At 42.4% G+C, this 16,144-nt stretch overlaps 1 protein-coding gene across 1 annotated transcript in view; it reads right to left on the bottom strand.

Moving 5' to 3' along the window:
- Positions 1-870: 870 nt before the first annotated feature.
- The window catches only part of Prtg (protogenin), a 103,003-nt gene continuing 87,729 nt past the window's right edge, over positions 871-16,144 (bottom strand). Inside the window, exons 15-20 of the mRNA XM_028771411.1 lie at positions 15,568-15,738; positions 7,955-8,137; positions 6,755-6,875; positions 5,166-5,328; positions 2,292-2,396; positions 871-1,272 (exon numbers count right to left, since the gene is read on the bottom strand). Coding sequence (XP_028627244.1) covers positions 871-1,272; positions 2,292-2,396; positions 5,166-5,328; positions 6,755-6,875; positions 7,955-8,137; positions 15,568-15,738 — 1,145 coding nt within the window. The remainder of the gene's footprint in view (positions 1,273-2,291; positions 2,397-5,165; positions 5,329-6,754; positions 6,876-7,954; positions 8,138-15,567; positions 15,739-16,144) is intronic.

The following is a 16,144-nucleotide window of genomic DNA, read 5'->3' as shown; positions in this document are numbered from 1 at the left end:
TCATATTTAATAACCTTTCTTTGCCCCATTTGAAGCCAAACTAAGATTTTAAAAACGAAAATTTGAACCATTAAAAAAAAATCCACTTTCCTACGTTGTATTTGCAGCTATCTCTGGAGACTCTGAAGGTATTCCACAGTAGACAGTGCAGCTCATGTCTGGCTGCGGGAAAAAGGGAAAGGTGGCTTCTGCAGGCTGAGGACAGGATGGTACAGACTGCAGCAAAATCCCCTGCTCTGGTGCCCCCGAACCCAACAGCCTTGCGAGGACACTATCCCCTATACACCGTGGAAGGGTTCTCTTCTCCAAAGGGACATTATTTGTTTCACCCATTCAAGTAAATATACTCCCATATTTTCTCCTCACACCCAAAGGCATTATCCAAATCATGCAGGTGCCACAGTTCTTAAGGAAAAAAAAAAAATCAGAGCTTCAGATCAACATCCTTCCTCTTCTACCTATCGGGCTCCTTCAGTCACACACACCACACATACAATGGACACACAGCATCACTAGGAAGTCCCGCTGGTTATGCTACTGAGAGAAACCAGCACAAGAAGGCAGCACAGTTGTCTTCAGAGTCCGCCAACAGCAAACTGAGGTAGCTATTCAGCAGAGGGCACAGGCAGTCTTCCCTCCACTCCAGTGATATATCTTAAGGGTCCAGTCAAGCATCTTGATTGCCCTTTTTCACATTGTTGACAATTGAAACATTCAAAATTCGTGAGCTTAAAAATAATTAAAAAAAAGATAAAAAACAAACAAAACAAACAATAAACAGTAAGACCTCAAGATTTTCACAGAAGGCTTTGGCTCCCTGTTCATTGTCCTTCGAACAGATGCTTGTTGTGAATATCTGAGTGTGGCTGTCTAGACGGGAAAACCCTGTGCAGCATATCCTAGCGCTGCAGATATTGGCTGTGGGGCTGAGGTCTGCTCAGCTGGCAAGGGCTGGGCAGGGTCTCCATGCTTCTTCGGTGCAGCATCCCCATCAGAATCACCACCAGCGAGGGAATTCGAGGTGGGGGGTGTGCTGCTGACAACGGAGGACAGGTGTATCTCATCATTGGACTCGTGGGAAAACCTTCCAGAATCCCCTGTCTCATGGCTGCTTTCACTGTTCGCTGAATGCTCAGTGTCAAGGGTAGTAGCCCCAAAAGGTCTTGGGAAGCTGGTGGTCTGCCCTGGGGAGCTGGAGGAGTCTTCATTGCTGATCAGCACTGTGGTGCCTGGCTGGTAAAAGCAGACGGCCTGAGTAAATCTTGTTTGAGTCTAGGCAAAAATAGATAAAGTAGCCATGAGACAGCAGATAGTTCAAGTTTGTGGACAAAAAGTTACAGTCATGCTGTTGGGTGTGGTACACACCTTTAATCCCAGCACTTGGGAAACAGAGGCAGGCGGATCTCTGAGTTCAATACAAACCTGATCCACAGTGCTAGTTATAGGACAGCCAGGGTTACACAAAGAAACCCTGTTTTGAAAAAACCAAACCAAACCAAACCAAACCAAACCAAAACACAACAACAACAACAACAACAAAGATATCTTTGTGAATGGACTGTCTATGTCAGTGTCTCTCCCTTGGTGGCTGGGAACTCTTCTGAACTAAGATCTTCCCTGGTGGGGCTGGAGAGATGGCTCAGCGATTAAGACCACATATTGCTCTGCCAGGACACCACTTCAATGATTCACAGTCATCTGTTACTCAAGCTCCAGGTGACCCAACACTTTGGGCTGGCCTCCTAGTGTGGTACTCATGGGCATATAGCCACAAGTATGCATATGTTAACTTAAAAAAAAAATCTTAAAAAATAATATGTCGGGCAGTGGTGGCACACATTTTTAATCCCAGCACTTTGGAAGCAGAAGAAAAAGGATCTGTGAGTTTGAGGCCAGCCTGGTTTTTACAGAGTGAATTCCAGAACAGCCAGAGCTACACAGAGAAACCCTGGCTCAAAAAAACCAAACCAAACCAAACCAAACCAAACCAAACCAAACCAAACCAATCCAATCCAAACCAAACAATCAAACAACCAAACAAAAACTAACCAAATAAAAACAAAGACTTTGGTTAATTCGATACAACTCCTCATATCCCTCTCTTCTAAGTCTTCACACCCCACTGAAAACCACATCTTAGATGACTGTCCCAGCTGCCTTCACCCACTACAGCTCTCCACAGTCAGAGTGGAACCAAGTCAGTCAAAAACACTTCATTTACATTTCCCCATCTTTCTAATTATTTCCTGTGCCACAGACTGTAAAGGATTCTCCTCACATAGGCAGATTACCTGTTCAACTTTGATCTTCTTAGTGTCTTGGAAAAAAAGCCACTTTTTCTTAGTGTTGTTTTTAATTATAGGACCGTAGCTATTGATGATCAAGTCAGTCCCTCCCTGAGGAAATAAAAAGGGAAAGTATCGAAGTATTACAGATTTGAGTTCATTGAAAGAAGCACACAAAGATTTTAAATATCCAAAGAAGTCAATGGTCATATATGGTGACCACACATGGGAGAAAACATATTCAGGATTTTTATTTGTGATCAAAAATATATTGGGGCTGGAGTGATGGCTTAGTGGCTAAGAGAACTGCCTCTTCAGAGGACCCAGGTTTGATTCCCAGCACACCATGGTGGCTTACAGTTATCCATAATCCTAGCTTAAGGGGACTCTCACATTTCTGGTTTACATACACACAAGGCACATATGTAGTGCACAGACATGTGCAGATAAACACCCATACACATCACAAGAAAAAAGACATGTCAAGTTTATTCATTTATGTATTTATTTAATTAATAATTTTTAAAGACTGGATCTCCCTTGTAGCTTGTGCTGGCCTGGAGCACATGGTCTTTGCTCCTCAGCCTTCTGTGTACTAGGGGACAACAGCAATATGCTATCATGCCTACCTACCCCCAACCCTTTCTCTGTATGTGCTTATTTAAAATTCCTTCCTATCCTTATTAAAAGCTCTGAGCACAAAGAACCATTTGGCATAAAGGGTAATACTGATAAATTTTTTTCTGTTACAGAAACCAAGCATTTGGAATTATGATGCGATGTTAATGATTATTTGTTTATTATATCCTCCATTCAACCTTTTTTGCATGATTGAAATATTTTAATAGCAGTGGAGAAATAATGTCCCAGATCCATGTTTAACCTAAAGTAAGTTGTCATCTGCAGGTCAACCAAGCGGACTGGTCAGCCGCCAGCTGCTCTCCATCTCTTTGATTTTTAGATTTGCTGCCTCTTCTCTCCATTTTCTCCTTTACTATGTTTCTCCCCCTATATTTTCTTGCATCTGCTACCAAACTGATAATAATAGAACCACAATATGTACTAGTATTTAGAAATTTTGGATTCTAGGGCTGGGGACAAGGCTCACTTGTCCATTGCTTGCCTAATATGAAGCCAGTCCTAGGTTTGATCCCCAGAACCCTATCAACAGGGTGTGGAGGTACAAGCCTGTAATCCCATAACTGAAGAGATAAAGGCTGAGAGATCAGGAGTCCAGGGCTACCTTGTCTACATAGTGAATTTGAGGCCAGTCTGGGTGACATGCTGGGGGGGGGGGGGAGGGAGAAGAAGGAGGGGAGGAAGAAGAAGAAGAGGAAGAGGAGGAGGACAAGGAGGAGGAGTGGAGAAGAGAAAATCCTTTAACAGGCTGCAAACAACACAAACAGAACATCAGAAATCAATTCAATATGTAACATTGTGCTGTATATGAGTATACTGTGTCTGTTAAATGATTGTATAAAATTAATATAAACTCATGGGCAGGCAAAACGGCTCAGCAAGAGAAAGGCACTTGCCACCAAGTCTGATGACCTGAATTCATCCCCAGAACCCATAGAGTGGAAGGAGAGAACCAACTCCCACAAACTGCCTTCTGACCTCCACATGTGCACCCTGACATACAAATGCCCATATATGTCAAAACACAAAATAAAGAAACACAAACAATTAATATGAATTCTGGTAAAATTTAAAATGTTTTAGTCATTGTAAACTCCAGAAAGGGTCCTTGAAGGATGGCTTATCAGGGGATAAAACTCTTCCATACGAGGTTGCCTACTAACTAGTTCAGCTCTGCAGGACACAAGGAGCAGCTGCCACATCATCATCTTTTCTAAGAATCTTTTTAACAGTCTGAAGACATTCTTTGCTGAGGTGGGTGTGTCTGCAGTTAGTGGTGCCTGACACAGGTCGCATGGTTATGGAGTTCCTGTGAGAATGTGACAAGGCTTCTTCTGTAGCTTCTTCAGAAGCCTTGGCAAAGACAAGAGGTAGCGCCCTCTGGTGACGGTTCCTTGGAACATTCTACTTCCTAGGGCCATCAAGGGAAGGACTTTAGGACTCTGTGTAGATCATTACTTGTTTTTATTTTATGTGTCCAAGTGTTTTGCCTGTATGCATGTGTACCACATGCCTGAGGAGAGAGAGTCAGATCCCTGTAAAGTGAAGTTACACCATATGGGTGCTGGGAATGGAACCTAGGATCTCAGAAATAGCAGAAAATGTTCCTAACTGCTGAGCCATCTCTCCAGCCTGATCTTTTTTATTTTAAAACAATGGTTTGGTTTTTTGTTTTTGTTTTTTTGGAAGCAACAGAGATGGCTCAGTGGTTAAAAGCACAGGCTGTTCTTTCAGAGAACCAAGGATAAGTTCTCAGGACCCACATGGCAGCTCAGAACCATTTATAACTCCAGTTCCAGAGGTTCTGTTCCCCTCTTCTGCCCTCCGAGGGCACTGGGCACACATGGGCTGCACAGATATACATGCAGGCAAAACACTCATATAAATAAAAGGTTTAAAGTAAATCTTTTAAGAATTTTAAATCTTAATTATGTCTTTAAAAAACCTCCTTCGTATCTGGTGTGCTCTGAGAATCAATTCAGGCAACCATCAAATTCAGTGTAAAATAATTTCAGTGTTGACTCCACAAGTACAGGGAGTCCAGTTACACTAAACAATGGCTAATGATGGCTCAGAGAATCCTGTCTAATGAAATCCATCTTTCCCATCTCTTCCTGGATCCTTTGTACCTTTATGTGTCTTCAACTTCTCTCTGAAAACTGTGGGTGGATTACACAGCATATTCAACACACCTTCCTGGTAAGTTAATTTCCCATAAAGAGAGAACATTATGTAGCGAACCTTCGCATCAATGAAGCTGCTCGGCACCATGGGTACCAAGGACTCTTCATTCTCTGTAGCTCTCTCCAAGTTCTTCCCCATGTCACTCCTCATTGCTACAGAGGCACTGGCTTGGGATAACAGCTGGGTTCCATTCTGTGCTGTCTTAGAGGCGGATGACTTCCTAAAATATTGATAAGAAAACATTCTCATCTCAATGTGCATGTGCAAGTGTACTAAATCATAACTTTTTAAAGACAGTGAGTTGTGTATCCCAGACTAGCCTTAAACTTGTAGCAGAAAATGTCTGTGAATTTATTTATTTGTTGTATTTTAAAACTTTATATTATTTATTATCTATCTGTGTCTGTGTGTGCACGCATGTACATGTGAAGTTCACAGAACAACTAGCAAGACTCAGTTCACTCCTACCCTGTGGGTCTTGAGGATTGAGCTCACCTTTATCCACTGAGTGACCCTGAAGGCCCCTCGACCTTGAACTTCTGATCCTTCTGCTTCCACCTCCTGACTACTACCATGAGAAGCACATAAAAGCACAACTGGCTTTATGCAGCACTGAAGATTGAACTCAGGGCTTTATGATACTAGCAGAGCACTCTATTAACTGAGCTAGCTCTTTAGCCCACAGGTTTTAAAACAATGGGGTCCCTGAATGCCTATGTCTTTGTTAGTTACACCTTGAACTACACTCACTGTTGCGGTGTTTTATTTGCCTGACAGCTAAGAGCTAACCCATCCCTATTTACTCCATTAGTCTCAGTGCTGTTTGTGATCCCTGCCACTTGTTCTGTGCCTCTCAGTGACTGCAGCATATCTGGTACCACCACTTAGACATGAAATCCTAAGTAATCTTCTGGGGAAGGAGTGTCCTGTATCAAGTGTGCCATTAAAATTAACACAAAAGCAAAAGCCAGTCTCTCAAATGCACTTCTCATTTTCTCAGAACAACACAGAAATGCAGAAACCAAATCCTCATTTAGGGATTTTTATTGGCACAGCATTTTCCCCTAAATGGCTGGAAAATGATCTCAGGATGAATCAGCACATTCCAAGCTGTAAAAACCCCGTAACATAACATTCATTTTAAGGAGAAAAATACCCAGTTATGCTACAAGGCACTTGATTTTAATTTGTTTCCTGCAGCTGCTGTCGTTTAAATATTTTTAACCATTGCAGCATCTCTCTCTCTGCATAAGTATCTCTGTCTCTTTCTGTCTCTGTCTCTGTCTCTGTCTCTCTCTCTCTCTCTCTCTCTCTCTGTATGGCATGCATCTGTGTTTGCATGTATGTACATGTGGAGAGCTGAGGTTGACCCAGGGGTCTTCCTCAATCACTTTCCACCTTACATTTTCGACACAGTCTCTCAATAAACCTGGAGCTCAACAGTTCTGTTAGACTAGCTTATAGAAAGGCTGCAAGGACTTTTCTGCCTTTGTCTTGTGAAAGCTGGGATAAAAGGGAGGTACCACACCCACCTTCCACCACTGTAGGTTCTGGGATCTTTGGTTCTCACACTTGGCATAGCAAATACTATACCTGTGAGCCATCACCCCAGGCCCTACACCAGCTCTACAACAAGGGAAACATACCTGGCTTTGCTTCGGTATATCAAGATGAGAACACAGATGAGGATACAGGTCAAGGCTATGCCAACACCTACTGCGATGCCTGTCATTGACTTTTGGTCCAGATGGTAATAGCCTGAATAAACTAGAGTGAGAGTATGTTTACTCAATCAGAAGAAAAGAACCACATTCCACATATCATAGTTCGGAGAGTTGCTTTTCTATAATTTGTCTTTATCTCATGGGGAAAGTTTTGACACTACATCTAAGCAGAAAAGTCATGAATTGATTTTTGCTAGTGATTACATAAATCAATTCACTTTCCAATATTAAATACTGAGATCATATTTAGACAGAAACTGTATCATCAAATAACTAATACTAATCTAGAATTTATTTAATGTTAAAGATTCATTGTATTTTTTATTTATGTATAGTCTGAGTGTATGTACACATGTGTGTAGTGTCCATATTGACCAGAAGGTGGTGTCAGGTCTCCCTGAAGCTGGGAACCAAACTCTGGTTCCCTGCAAAGGCTATAAGCACTCTTAACTGTGAGTCATCGTTCTGGCTCGGAGCAGAGTAAATGATGAGCAGGGACAAGCATGCTTTCCTCTCTCCCAACTGTGAGGTGGCTATTGCAGTTACCTCCTTCCTGTTCTTAATTCTCATCTTCTGCTGTTGGTGTCTTCTTCCACACTAACCATGGACTATTCTGTGGCTCTCAGACTAGCCACAGCTGCTCTTCACTTCACAGAAAAGCAGCATGAGGTGCCTAGTCCTGGACCCCTGGGAGGGGTGGGTGAGAGTGGCTGCTTAGCCACTTTTTTCCTCCCTCCCAACTGTTTTTCTGGATAAAAACCACCTCTGTCTGGGAGAGCTTTTTCTTAATGAAAACCAGGCCCCTCCCAGCCTCGGTACCACAGCCACTTGTGGCTGTTGGTTTCCTCAGAACCTCCCAGGATGCTTCCACCCACGAGCTTGTAGCTCATCCAGCCCAGTGACTCCACAGCTGGGGAGACGACTGGGAGCAAGGTGGTCTGAGAGACAAAGTTCATTTTGAGCTGATCTTCCCTCTGCCTTCTAGGACCACAGGAGAGAGCCAGGCAGTCCTGCAACCTCACAACCCTACCAAGTGCAGGTTCAGGAGGGCGGCGACTGACTGTGGGAGCTGAAATCAAGTCTAAGGAAATAAAAAGGCCAGAGACTGTGGAGCATCCGAACCTTTGGCATCAGAAGAATCCAAACGCTTGGGCCTCTGGTTCGATTCTGAAGCATCCTTGGGGAGGACGGCCAGCTCCACAGAATTTGAAAAGGGCCCTTCTCCCACCTCGTTGGACGCAGATATCTTGACAATGTACACATTCCCTGCCACCAGGTTTTCCAGCAGAGCCATGGTGATTGCCCCTAGAAACATCACAGATTACGTAAACTTTTATAGCCATGCAAACACGAACCTGCATTTAAAAGGTATCTTTCTGAGGATAAATTTTTTTCTTTTTTTTTGAGACAGGGTTTCTCTGTGTAGCCCTGGCTGTCCTGGAGCTCACTCTGTAGACCAGGCTGGCTTCGAACTCAGAAATCCACCTGCCTTTGTCTCCCAAGTGCTGGGATTAAAGGCGTGCACCACCACTGCCTGGCTTTTCTTTTCTTTCTTTCTTTTTTTTTTTTTTTAAGGATAAATTAAAAAAAAAAAGGTTTTTTTCCAGGGGGTCTGGAGAGATGGCTCAGCCATAAAGAGTGTGTGTCGGTCTTTCCTAAGACCTGAGTTCAGTTTCCAACACCTAGGTCATGCAGCCCACAGTCACCTGTAGCTCCAGCTCCAAAGGATCTAACTGACCTCTTCTGGACTCCAGCCACCCTCAACCATGTAGCATATATATACACATAAATAAAAATAGAAGCAAATCTTTAAAAATCTTTTTCTTGATTATAAAAGAGACTATTTTCATTGTGGGTCATTGAGAAAACAGAGAGATATAAATATACATAATGATATATTATTATATATTAATAATATATATTAATACATAAATATACATAAATATAAATAATTCCAGTGTTGACATTTTAATTATTTGTATATGTGTACAAATGTATGAACACAGATTTTTTTTTATTGTTTTTTCAAAAACAATTTGGGGTGGGAGGGTTCAGCATGGTACTAGGATTGAACCCAGGTCCTTGTGCATGCTAAGCAAGCACTCAACTACCAAGCTCCATTCCACACCCCCAAAACATATTTGCCTCATCTTTCTTTTTTTTTTTTTTTTGGTTTTTTGAGACAGGATTTCTCTGTGTAGCCCTGGCTGTCCTGGAACTCACTCTGTAGACCAGGCTGGCCTCGAACTCAGAAATCCACCTGCCTCTGCCTCCCAAGTGCTAGGATTAAAGGCGTGCGCCATCACCGCCCAGCTACATCTTTCATATCTTAATGTTTTCATTTAACATTGTACTATACATATACAGACATCCCATAAATACCTCTATGATGGTATTTTAGGTGGAGGCTTTTATTTGCTTAGTTTTCTTTTATTTTTAATGATATGTATATGTGCATGGAGATGGGGTGAATTCATGTGAGTGCAGGCCCACAGACACTGGAGGGGCATCACATCCCCCCAGAACTGGAGTTACAGGCAGTTATAAGCAGCCCTGATGCAAGTTCTGGACACTGAACTCAGATCTTCTGAAGAACACTGTATCTTAACTCTCTAGTTAAGCCATTTCTCCAGTCCTTAGAAGGAATTCTCCAAACACAGCATAAAGTTGTGTTTGAAATTATACATGCATTTAAAATGTATGTAGGCTTGTTTATGCTGTTTATTTATATTATATGCCTATATAATGTTTTACTCCTTACATACAAGTGACATTAAGAACTATGAACATTTCAATGCACACAGAAAAAGGCACATGTAATTTGCCTGGATCAATGGTTATGATTAAAAGTCCAGTGTAAGACCAATCTTTCTTTCTCAATTATAACTACTTAGGGCAACAGCTATTTTAGGTGATCATGTTCTTCCTTCTTAAACAGGAGCAGGAGATGGAGCTATGGCTCAGCAGTTAAGAGTATGTATTGCTTATGCAGAGGACTAAGCTAAATCCCCAGCACCCATGTTAGGTGGCTCACAACTCTTTGTAACTCCAGTTCCAGGGGATCAGAGCCTCTGGTCTCTATAGGCACCTGCACTCACATGCAAGTGTCCCCACAAAGTCACATATACATACACATAATTAAAAATAATTTTAGCCGGGCATGGTGGTGCAAGTCTTTCTTTAGTCACAGCATTCCAGAGACAGAAGCAGGTGGATCTCTGAGTTTGAGGCCAGCCTGGTCTACAAAATAAGTTCCAGGACAGCCAGTGTTATAAAGAACCCTATCTCAAAAAGAAACCAAAAATCTTTAAATGAGAAAGAACACAAATATTTTCCAAATGTCGAATGTATCTTTTAGCAGCTGATTATGTTTCTAAAACAAAAACACAGGTTTCTATGGGAACCACAAAGGCTGGCGACCCCATACAAGTTAACTCTTCTTAAAGTATTTCATTATATTGCTGTTGAACGTGAGCTGTTTGTGTGTGCCTGGGCTTGCCCAGGCATGGGCGTGGAGCTCAGAGGGCAGCTGGCAGCATCTTCTCTTTTTCCACCACATGGCGGTAGACTTGGGTCTTCAGGCTTGATGGCAAGTGTTTTACCTACTGAGTCACCTCCTCAACCCAGATTAACCTGCAAGGTGACCAGGGCCAGGCCAGCAAGACGCTCAGCAGCTAGAAACACTTGCCACCAACTTGATAAGCTGAGTTTGATCTCTGGGACCCACATGGTGGAAGGAAAACTAACTTCCTATAGGTTGGCCTCTGATTTCCACTGTGCCATGCAGTCCCCACTCCCCCCACCCAACTAAATAAAAATGTTTTTAAAAGATGTCTGTGCTTATCTGCCTGAGATCTGTTCCTCTCGAAAGGTGATCATCATTTGGATTCACAGATGTGTAGCATCTGTAGGTGATTTCTCTGTGAAGGACACTGAGCATTCCTGTTTGGACCTTGCCGTTTCTTTCTGTATTTGAAGTATTGCCCTTTAAGAAAGTCAACCATAAAGCTATCACAGCACTGCGCAGACACCTAACTTTCCTGGTGTGGGGAGGGAGTGTTCTCCTTTTCTCCTGATGCAGAGGGACCTATGGCAGCTTCAGAAAGCTCACAAGGGTTTGCTGCAGTCAACTACAAAGTCAGGGCTGGCTTTCCCAGAGTACTTACAAGGGTGTACTTCACTAAGCAAGGGGTTTGTGGGCAATTTTACAGGTGAGATCCTGATACAGAGGCCACTCTGCAGGTCACACGGTGTGATCTGGCCCAGCCACCTGTAGCAGTGCCAGAAGCCCCAACAGGACTTGTTTTCATGTTCTCTGGTTTCAGATTGGCCTGAGGAGGGTGTGAGTTACTTGAGTAATGCAACTGCTAAATAAACACACCAAGAATCCCTATTTAGAAGCAGGAAGAGTCTGTACTGTGTACCTTAGATGTGGGCAGATGCATTACAAAACAAAGACGTACTGTGTCAAGTTAAGATTAGCTGGAGGACCAATCCAACTTTTTCATAATTAGAGATAAAAATAAAGCTCCTGTTCTATCATTAAAAATATTTAAATTTTCAAAATGCTTAGCAAAACTTATCACTACCAGAGGCAAAATTTTCATTTAATTAAAAAAATGTTTTGTTGGGCTGGAGAAATGGGTCACTGGTTAAGAGCAACGAAGGCTCTTCCAGAGGTCCAGGGTTCGATTCCCAGCACCCATATGGCAACCCATAGTTGTCTGTAACTCCAAGATCTGACACCCTCATACAGACATGTATATAAGCAAGGATTACCCTGAGCTCCTGATCCTCCTGCCTCCACATCTCAAATGCTGAGATACAGTCATGTACGAGCACAGGCAGTTTTATTCAGTGCTGAGGAGTAAACCCAGGGAGTCATGCCCGGCAAGCATCCTACCAACTGAGCTCTACTCCCAGCCCAATTAAGTTAAATTTTGTAAGTGAATCCACAGTAGACGAATACTCATTCTTTCTGTTCATTAAAAATGACTTCAGTCACACACAGAATTACACACAGAAAAGTCACACACACACACACAGTCACACACAGAAAAGCAGAAAATGGTGGAACATTCTTTCCCCATGAGCACATGAGGCTTGTGGGTGGAAGTCAGAGGTCAGCTTGGAGGACTGTTCTCTCCTTCTACCCTGTGGGTTCTAGTGATTAGCTTTAGTGGCTAGTTCCTTCACCTGATGGTCCATCTTGCCAGCCCAGCATCACAAGTATTTGGTTCTTAAAAAAAATTAAATTTTTGGTCTCTTCAGAATTAAATATGAGCATAAATATGTATAAATTTGCACATATTAAAGATTATCTGCTGGGCAGATCTCTGAGTTCAAGGTCAGCCTGGTCTACAGAGCTGGTTCCAGGACAGCCAGTGATACACAGAGAAAACCTGACTTAAAAAAAAAAACCCAAAAATATAAATATTATCAGACATGACAATATCCTTATTTCCCCATGTTTTTTGTTTGCTTGTGTTCAGATACAAAGACAGTTTTCCATTTTAAGTTCTTCTCTATTCCAAGTTGCATCCCTTGCTTTTTAAGTAATTGTAGGTAAGTTGATTCCTTCATATTTTCTCTCTCAAAAACAGAACTCTATTACTTTGTCTTACACTACTTGTCTTTCTGAGCCAGGGCATTAACTAAGAAGAAAGCTCTCTGCATTTAACACATGACAAAAGCTTCTCACAAGAATGTTTTTAAGGGCTGGAGAGATGGCTGAGTGGTTAAGAACCCTGACTGCTCTTCCAGAGGTCCTGAGTTCAATTCCCAGCAACCACATGGTGGCTCACAACCATCTGTAATGTGATCTGATGCCCTCTTCTGGTGTGTGTGAAGATAGCTACAATGTACTCATATATATAATAAATAAATCTTTTTTTTTTTAAAAAAGAATGTTTCTGAAAATCTCAACAAGATTTATCCAGATTGTGTTTTCCTGCATACAATTACATAGTTAAGAAGGTTCGCACAGATGGGAAAGCCTACAATTACCACCCGAGTCTTCACGGAGGCAGAAATGAGATAAGATATTCATTTCTGAGCTCTTTCCTAAACTCCTGAATGGGTCAATTTGAAAACAGGCAGAGGAAATTCTTGTTTCCTTTTAGGAAAGGAAGAAGGAAGAATTTAAAACCATGTGCTCTAGGGGCTCTTATTAATATTCACAGCACCTCACTAAATCAGATTTGTCATTTGATCAAGTGTTGTCTCAAAAAACCATTTTGAAAATGAGAGACTGAAAGAGAATTGTGGTATGGGGTAGAGAGATGGGTCATCAGGTAAAAATGTTGCTCTTCTAGAGGACCCAAGTTCAGCTTCCAGCAGCCATATTAGGCAGCCCACAACCGCCTGCCACTTTAGCTCTGGGGGACTCAGCATTCTCCTCTGGCCTCTGCAAGCACCACACACATATGGCAGAGACACAGAGATACAGATAAAGGTAAAAATAAATCTAAAACAAAACTAGGGCCTGAAAAATAGCAAAGAGGTTAAAGAGGCTTGCCACCAAGTGTGATAAACAAAGTCTGATTCTCAAGACCCACATAGTGGAGAGAACCAATCCCTGCGTGTTGTCCTCTGGCCTCCTTAACCACTTCTACTGCTACCCCACCACACTCCCTGCCAAATATTTACTTTATGTTGGATTTTTTGAGATAGAGTTCTCTTTGTAACAGCCCTGGCTGTCCTGAAACTTGCTCTGTAGACCAGGCTGGCCTCAAACTCAAAGATCCACCTGCCTCTGCCTCCTCAATGCGGGGAATAAAGGTGTATGCCATCAGTGCCTGGCTTGAAATGTTTATTTTTATTTTTAAAGAACACAAGCTTGACGATGATACTAAAGAGGCCCCAGTGAGTTTCCACCTAGCCACACCAGTGGGCAGCCCTGACTGTCATGCTCAGGGCTCGGCCATGTAACTTACTGACTCTAGTGGGACATCAGCAAAATAAACGTGACTCATCAAGGTTGTTAACATTGTTTCTGGAGGTTTAACCTTCCTTCGCAGACTTTTAATCCCCGACCCTACTGTTTCTAGGCTCCCCACCTCTATCAGAATCAAGATTCACCAAACAATAAGAAAATGAAACAACTTCTTGCAGCTCTAGGAGTCTGTGAAGCTACAGGAGACACAAACAAGGAAACATAATTGCCAAGTCCTTTCAAATTACCTCCTCAATGGGCTGGGCTGGTTAGAACAGAAAACATGGATCTCCAACCACTACAACTTCTGCTTACAAGACTGGAGAGAAGGCTCAGCAGTTAAGAGCGCTGGCTGTGCTTGCTGAGGACCTATGTTCCTTTCCCAGCACCCATGTGGTGGTTCAAGAACTCCATTTCTAAGAGACCTCTTCTGGCCTATGTGAGGAACTGCACCCATATGCACAAACCCACAGTTACACATAATTAAAAATAAATTTAAAAAATTTAAAAATAGGGCTGGAGAGATGGCTCAGCAGTTAAGAGCACTGACTGATCTTCCAAAAGTCCTGAGTTCAATTCCCAGCAACCACAGGGTGGCTCACAACTACTATAATAGGATCTGATGCTCTCTTCTGGCATGTCTGAAGATAGCTACAATGTACTCATATAAATAAAATAAATAAACCTTTAAAAATAGCTAGATGGTCGTGGTACATGTCTTTAATCCCAGCACTTGGGAGGCAGAAGAAGGTGAATCTTTGAGTTTGGGCTAACTTGGTCTACAGAGCAAGTTCCAGGACAGCCAAGGCTACACAGAGAAACCCTGTTTCAAAACCAAACCAAACAAAATAAATAAAAATTATTTTAAAAAGAAAAAGTATTACAATCCCTAAGTTTTTGTTTTTCCCCCATGAGCTAGGCTTGGGCTTGTCACAAGATTGGAATTTTTCTTCCTCATCTCAAAGTGCCAGGATTACAGATGTGGACTACCACCTCTAAAGCCTAAAACTTATAATTGCTTGGCAAACATTCCTTTTCCAGCATGTGTAAATTAAGGGTATGCCAAAATAACACTTTAGACTCCCCATCTAAACTACCATATGGAACTTGTCCAGAGGGGAGACTTCAGAACATAATGTTAAAAGCCCTCAGCAAGAATATTAAGACTTTGGTAATTTAGTATTCCTTAGCTAAAAACAGACTAATGTTTAAAAAATCTCAAACAGTGTTCTTAAGTATTAATTAAGTTTTCTCTGAAACTATAAAACAAAAAATACCCAAAAAAACAAAACCCTGGGGCCAGCAAGACAGCTCCACAGATGGCAGGCAAAGGGCTTACTGAGAAACCCTGACGACCTGGAACCTATGCCAAGGGCTGGATGTGACTGCAGCATCTGTAACCCCAACACTCCTACAGAGAGATGGGATGTGGAAACAGGACTGGAAGCTCTTGATCAGTTATCTCGAAGTATGCTGAAGCAAAAACAAGCGAAACCCTGCCTGAACAATGTGGAAGGCAAGAACCAACCCATGAACACTGCCCTCTGACCTCAGTATGTGCAGTAAGGCACATTTATGTCTGTGCTCACACACATACAATAAATAAAGTAATTAAAAAAAAATGGACAGATGCCTTGCCGATGTCCTTTGAGCAAAACTAAAAACCCAATAACAATTTATTACTTTCTATGTCTTTATATGGACGTAAGTTCAGTACGGACTCTGTATCAGTTCCCTTGGTCTCCCCTGTGACACTGGGAACTTACTGTCATCGTCCTCAATAACTGCTCATCATACTCACCTTCTCTGTGTAGGACCTGCCACTCGCCGGCAACCCAGGCCTTCCTGGAAGCATACAAGATGGTGTAGCGTGTCACCACTGTTTCTGGGCCATCTGGGGGTTTCCAGGAAACAAGGGCAGTGTTGTCTTCTATCAGGGTCACCTTTACCCCAACTGGGGGACCTGTGGGTGCTGTGGGAACAGGAGAGTGAAAGTGGATGAGCAGGATTAGAGGGGCTATGATCACCCCGATGCTGCCTGACAGACGGGGGGAATCTGAACAACCAGAAACTATGGCATTTTGAGATTCACTATAATAAAAGGAAATAGCTGAGGCTAGCCTTCAATACTTGACCATTCTGCTTCCACCTGCCGAGAGCCATGGTCCAGCACACACCAACCATTCTATCAGATTTATGTGGTGCTGGGATAGACCTGAGGGCTTTGTGCATGCCCGGTAATCACCAAGCGCTCTACCCACTGAGCTGTATCTCCAATCTTAATTTCACTTTCAGGTTTAAAACACTTTTTTTTTTTAAATCATAAAGAAGGTGGGCTCTAGATGGGTGTGTACTTGGTCTAAAGGATAGGACTTTTA

Source organism: Grammomys surdaster, unplaced genomic scaffold, assembly GCF_004785775.1.
Source record: "Grammomys surdaster isolate TR1022 unplaced genomic scaffold, NIH_TR_1.0 206, whole genome shotgun sequence".
NCBI lineage: Eukaryota > Metazoa > Chordata > Mammalia > Rodentia > Muridae > Grammomys > Grammomys surdaster.
The sequence above is the reverse complement of the archived record's forward strand: the minus strand, read 5'-3'. Positions and strand labels throughout refer to the sequence as shown.